This window comes from Eimeria acervulina, genomic scaffold (genome assembly GCF_000499425.1).
Source record: "Eimeria acervulina Houghton genomic scaffold, Eah_scaff1332, whole genome shotgun sequence".
NCBI classification, from domain to species: domain Eukaryota; phylum Apicomplexa; class Conoidasida; order Eucoccidiorida; family Eimeriidae; genus Eimeria; species Eimeria acervulina.
This window is the reverse complement of record NW_013549273.1, coordinates 1982-7971: the sequence shown is the minus strand read 5'-3', so window position 1 is coordinate 7971 and position 5990 is coordinate 1982. Positions and strand designations below refer to the sequence as shown.

The window sequence follows — 5990 nt, the reverse complement described above, 5'->3', positions numbered from 1 at the left end:
GCTGCTGTCCCTGCTGCTGCTGCTGCTGCTGCTGTCCCTGCTGCTGCTGCTGCTGCTGCTGTCCCTGCTGCTGGTGCAAATGCATGTGGGGGTATGTGTCTCCTGTCTCCTTGCTGCTGTCTCTTCATCTCAGATTTGCTTCGCAACTCTTTAAAGAAGGGGTGGCTTGAGGATTTCTATGGTTTTGTTCAAACCCTCGAGGACTCAACAACAAAAGAAGTTATGACGCATATTCTGAAGGTGCTGTCTCCTTTTGTCTCCTCCTGTCTCCTTTTACTCTGTCTCCTCCTATTTTGTCTGTCTCCTTTTATCTGTCTCCTCCTTTTATCTGTCTCTTCTATCGTCTGGCTGATTGCTTTTCTGTCTCCTTTCTTCTGTCTCCTTTTCCTTCTTATTTGTTTTGGTGTCATCTTCTCTCTCCCCTCAAACCTCTCCTAACTTCACATTCTGTTTCTAGGGTTTAGGGTTTAGGGTTTAGGGTTTAGGGTTAAGGGTTTATGCTAGAGAGCTCGAGGTTTATTGTTTATGGTTTAGGGTTTAGGGTTTAAGTTCAAGCGGTGACGGTTGAAGGTTTGCGATAGAGCCTAGGGTTTAGGGTTTAGGGTTTAGGGTTTAGGGTTTGTGTCTCCTCAGACGGAGGCGGACTTCAGAGTTTTGTCGCTGGCCATCAACTCCCTCAGCTCGGATCAGCAGCAGCAGCAGCAGCAGCAGCAGCTGGAGAAGCACTCTCTCTTTCCAAACTTCGGTTACTTGTATCCAGATGGTCCGTCTTCTGCTGCTGCTGCTGCTTTTCCTGCTGCTGCTGCTGCTGCTGTTGCTGCTGCTGCTTCTGTCGCTGCTGCAGAGTTTTGCGCTGGTTTTTTATTTGCTGCTGCTGCTGCTGCAGGGACCGACAGAATCCGCAAGGCCTGGAACGACCCCACCCTTAGGGCAGCCTTGGAGCCTTACCCCGTAGGTGTCTCCTTTCAGCAGCAGCAGCAGCAGCAGCCGCAGCAATAGCAGCAGCAGAAACAGCAGCAGCAAGTGCAACGCGTGGTTTATTCTTTGGGTTGTGCTGCTGCAGCGATATTTGAATGTCTACGATCAATGCCGCGCCTTCTACATCGGCGATGTGAGCCTCCTGCTGCTGTTGCTGCTGCTGCTGCTGCTATTGCTGCTGCTGCTGTTCTGTGCATCACCTGTATATCTTGGCTTCTCCTGCTGTTGCTGTCGGGCTGCGGCTGATAGCTGCGCCTGCTGCTGCAGCAGCAGCAGCAACAGCAATAACAGCTGCTGCTGCAGCAGCAACAGCAACAGCAACAGCAACAGCAGCAGCAGCAGCAGCAAATGGAGTGTATATGACTGATATCTTGCTGCTGCAGGAAAGAGACAAAGCAGACATGACTACTCGTTTCAAAACCCTGGAGGATCTCCTTTATAGGGAGATGGTGCAGATGTGCGAACTAACCTTCGAGCAGCAATTTCATTACGGTCAGCCTGCTGCTGCTGCTGTTGCTGCTGCTGCTGCTGCTGTTGCTGCTGCTGCTATTGTTGCTGCTGCTGTTCCTGGTGCTGCTGCAGCAGGAAAGGAAAAAGTGGAGAAAGGAGAGATGTTGCTTTCATGAAGTGCTGATGCAGGCATTGCTGCTGCTGTTGCTGGGATCTGCTGCTGTTGCTGCATGGGTTGCTGCTGCTGCATTCGTTGCTGCTGCTGCAGGAGTGTTCTATGCTTGGGTGAAGCTGAAGGAGCAGGAGATCCGGAACATCGTCTGGATAGCAGAGATGGTGTGTCTCCAGTTGCTGCTGCAGCAGCAGCAGCAACAGCAACAGCAACAGCAACAACAGCAGCAGCAACAGCACTGACTGTCTCCTGACTGTTTTGTGTGTCTCCTTTGCTGCTGCAGATACTGATGCAGCGTAAAGAACACATCGACTCCATCGTCCCTCTCTTCGAGCCAAGAATTTGAACCAGCAGCAGCAGCAGCAGCAGCAGCAGCAATAACATCAGCAGCAAGAGCAGCAGCAACAGCTGCTGCTGCGTGTCCTCCAGGCTTTCTATCACCAGCTGCTGCAGCTGTTGATAGAAGGCCAGCTGCTGCAGCTGCATCCCTGCTGCGCGGAGCAGATAGCCCTCATTTGAGGCTGCTCTCATTTTTTTTGCTGCTGCTGCTGCAGAAGCAGCAGCAGCAGCAGCAGCAGGTGCAGCAATAGCAGCAGGAGCAACAATGAAGAGCGTTTGCTGTTGCAGACATTTGTCTCCAATCCTTTCTCACACCCCCGCTGTCTGTACAAATTTGCTTCTGCTGCAGTAACTTACGCACCGTGTGGCTAGCTAGTTAGCTAGCTACTCAGCTAGCTAGTTAGCTAGCTACTCAGCTAGCTAGCTAGCTAGCTACTCAGCTAGCTAGCTAGCTAGCTAGGTAATATGGCTAGCCAGCTAGCATGGTACCCTCGAAGGGTGCAGCGAAGGCTTCAGTTAGTGCAGTAGACAGCAGCAGCATGCTGGCAACAGCATCAACAGCTGCAACAGCATCAACAGCAACTGCAGCAGCGACGGCAGCTGCAGCAACAGCAGCAGCAACAGATGCTAGCTACCCGCCGAGCCTTGCGCGGTAGCTAGCTAAGGAGATACGCTATAGAAAGCTAGCTAGCTGCTAGCTAGCTAGCAGGCTACGGAGCTCACGAGCAAGCGCTTAGGTAGCTAGCTTACTAGATAGCCAGTAGGCTGGTGCAGTGGGCAGCTAGCTACTGCTGCTCCTAGCTAGCTGGAGGAGGGGCTGGCTTGGCAGCTAGCTAGCCAGCTAGCTAGCTGTATAAACACATCGATTTTCAAATCGCCCGGCTGTTGCCGGATAGCGGGTCTGGTTGTTGCTGCTGCTGCTGCTGCCTCGAAGGCAGCAGCAGCAGCAAGTAGGGGGCCTGTGCACGGGGAGACAGCAGGGATAGAGGGAGATGGCTAGCTGCGGCTAGCTGCGGCTAGATGCAGCTAGCTGCAGCTAGCTGCTGCTCTCTCCGTCTCCTCTCTGGGGCTCGCGACCTGCAAATACACCTGCTGACCGGCTTACACCGGCAGCTGCTGCTGTTAGTGCTGCAGCAAAGCTGCAGCAGCAGCAGCACGCAGCTGCTACTGCAGCAAAGCAGCAGCAGCAGCACGCAGCTGCTGCTGCAGCGAGGACCAAGCCTCAACAGCTACCTGCTGTCGTGCTGCAGCCGCTGCTGCGGCCATCTTCACATTGGGGTGTCTGTACACCCCGTCAGCCTTCCCTCTTGAGGTGTGCATACTATAAGAATCACCTCTTGGTCTACCTTCTGGCTAGCTAGCTAGCTAGCTAGCCACTCAACCAAACTCGCATCTAGCTAGCTAGCTAGCCAGGTAACCACGCAGGCAGGCTCGACGCTAGCTAGCTAGCTAGCTAGCTAGCCAGACAACGCTACGAGCAGCAGATTCGCAGCTGTAGAGACTGCACCAAGTTGCAGCCCTTTTCTCAGCTAGCCAACCAGCCGATTGGCCTCTCAACTAGCTAGCCAGCTAGCTAGCTAGCTAGCTAGCTAGCTAGGGGGAATTAGAGGCGGCCCTTATAAATCAAAGTGCCGCCGCGGCGCAGCTTGCAGCACCACAGCACAAAATAATCTGCTGCCAACGCGCTGTGCAGCAAATCCGCCAAAAATAAACCCAAAAAATGCTCCCCTGCAAACCAGCAGCAGCAGCAGCAGCAGCAGCAGCAGCAGCAGCAGCAGCAAAGAGCAAGGCTGTGTCAGGAAAGCGCAACAACCGAAGGGCTCGCTGCAGAACGGCACTCCCAACCCAGCAGCAGCAACAGCAGCAACAGCAGCAGCAACGGGAACAGCACGGCAGTACGCCTCCAGCAGCAGCAGCAACAGCAGCGGCAGCAGCAACAGCAGCAGCAGCGGCAGCAGCAGCAGCAGCAAAAGCAGCTTGCCTTGTAAGTAGAGTGTAACCCAGAAGAAGAGGCGAATGATGCGAGAGATAACCAACAGCCCCACGTAATGCGAAGTCAACGGCTCCACCTGCACGTACACCCCAACGGGCTAGCCACATAGCTAGCTAGCTAGCTAGCTAGCTAGCCGCTTAGCTAGGGTTTAGGGTTAAGGGTTTTAGGGTTTTAGGGTTTAGGGTTCTAGGATTCAGGGTTTTAGGGTTTAGGGTTCTAGCTGTACAGCTAGTTAGCTAGCTAGCTAGCTGGCTAGAATTTCTATGCCCGCCTGACGCTGTTTAGAGGGTTTGTGGTTTAGGGTTTACTCATAAAGAGCAGGCGACCCCTGCTTAGTTCAGGGTTTAGGGTTTGTTGTGTCTGTGGAGACGGGCTTAGGGTTTAGGGTTTAAGTTTTGCTGCCTACAGCTCCCCAAAAGGGTTTAGGGTTTGTGTTTGCTACATCTAGGGTTTGTGCTAGCTGCAATTAGGGTTTAAGGTTTGTTGTTTGTTAATTGCATTTAGGGTTTAGGGTTTGTTGTTTGTTAGTTGCATTTAGGGTTTAGGGTTTGTTGTTTGTTAGGTGTATTTAGGGTTTAGGGTTTAGGGTTTAGGGTTTATTGCTGGTTTACTTCTAGCATGCGTCTAAGAAAGTAGAGCTGCGGGAGCAGAGCAAAGGCCTCTAAGTATATCGTAAATGCGACAAAAATCTGAATGCTCAGCCAATTGCGGCTGGGGTGTATAAAAAAGGCTAGAGTAAGTGCAGCTGCAGCACAAACCCCAGCACACAAGATATACATACGCTGCTGCTGCTGCTGCTGCTGCTGCTGTTGCTGCTGTTGCTGCTGTTGCTAGTGGTGGCGGTGCTGTTGCTGGTGGTTGTGGTGGGAGTGGTGCTGTTGTTGCTGCTGCTGCTGCTGTGCTGCTGCTGAGAGTACCGCGCTCTTGCTTATGCGGCTGCTGCTCGAACTGCTGCTGCTGCTGCTGCTCGAACTGCTGCTGCTGCTGCTGCTGCTGTTGCTGGCGGCACTGCAGCAGCATTGACTTTCGTGTTCCCCTACCAGCTGTACGGCCTAGGGTTTAGGGTTTAGGGTTTAGGGTTTACCTGGTATTAAGACAATTGCTTTAAGAGGGCGGGTCATCTCTTTAGTGTGCGTATAGCGAAAGACAAACATTAAATATGTTAGCAGCACAGATATACAAGTACTCAGCAGCAACTCCACGTACGCCAGCCGAGTCTGCAGCAGCAGCAGGAGCATGAGAAACGCCGCAGGAGCCGTAGTAGCAGCCAGAGCAGCAGCAACAACCACGGTCACAGCAACAGAAACCACACCCCAGCAGCAGCAGCAGCAACAACAACAGAAGCAGTATGCGCAGGAACAGCAGCACCATCACAAACAGCAGCATCAGCATGCATAGTAGCAGCAGCTGCATGCTCAGCAGCAGCAGCAGCAGCAAGCTTAGCAGCAGCAGCATGCACAGCAGCAGTACCAGCAACAGCAGCACCAACTGCATGCTCAGTAGCAGCAGCAGCAACAACAACACCATCATCACCAGCACCACCACCAGCAGCAGCACAACCAGCAGCAGCAGCACAACCAGCAGCAGCAGCACAGCCAGCAGCAGCAGCACAACCAGCAGCAGCAGCACAACCAGCAGCAGCAGCAAAGTATTGTCTGACCTCTACAAGCCTGGTGTCGAGGCTCCAGAGACACCTGGCGAGAGTAGCTGCTAAGTAGCAGAGCTGCGAGTCTATAGAAAGCCCGTATATCGTTCTTTGCTGCATTATTTTATATGTTAGGATGCAGCTAGCAGCAAAATGAATTAGATAACCTAATATAAACAACCAAATATCCATCTTCCTGCTGCTGCTGTTGCTGCTACTGCTGCTGTTGCTGCTGTTCCTGCTGCTCCCGCTGTTGCTGCGGATGCTCTGGTGCTCTTGCTGCTGTTGTTGGTGCTGCTGCTGCTGCTGCTGCTGCGGCTGCTGCTGCGGATGGGTTGGTGCTGCTGTTGCTGCTGCTGCTGCGGTGGCGGATGGGCTGCTGCTGCTGCTGTCGGTGGTGGTGTTCTTCCTGC

The 5990-nt window shown here is 53.2% G+C and overlaps 3 protein-coding genes across 3 annotated transcripts; all 3 read left to right on the top strand.

Moving 5' to 3' along the window:
- Nucleotides 1-633: 633 nt before the first annotated feature.
- EAH_00058610 (vacuoloar ATP synthase subunit D, putative) lies at nucleotides 634-1842 on the top strand (the record flags this gene model as incomplete). The annotated part of the gene is made up of 4 exons (XM_013393648.1): nucleotides 634-763; nucleotides 887-955; nucleotides 1228-1470; nucleotides 1697-1842. Coding segments are annotated over 4 exons (588 nt in total), but the record flags the coding sequence as incomplete, so codon positions are not given.
- A 579-nt stretch (nucleotides 1843-2421) lies between these two features.
- On the top strand, nucleotides 2422-3927 carry EAH_00058600 (hypothetical protein; the record flags this gene model as incomplete). Its single annotated transcript, XM_013393647.1, has 2 exons — nucleotides 2422-2591; nucleotides 3633-3927. The coding sequence occupies 2 exons, from the start codon at nucleotides 2422-2424 to the stop codon at nucleotides 3925-3927; spliced, it is 465 nt and encodes a 154-aa protein (XP_013249101.1).
- Nucleotides 3928-5280: 1353 nt separating this feature from the next.
- Nucleotides 5281-5646, top strand: EAH_00058590 (hypothetical protein; the record flags this gene model as incomplete). Its single annotated transcript, XM_013393646.1, has 1 exon — nucleotides 5281-5646. One exon carries the CDS (start codon nucleotides 5281-5283, stop codon nucleotides 5644-5646), a length of 366 nt encoding a protein of 121 aa, XP_013249100.1.
- Between the last annotated feature and the right edge of the window lie 344 nt (nucleotides 5647-5990).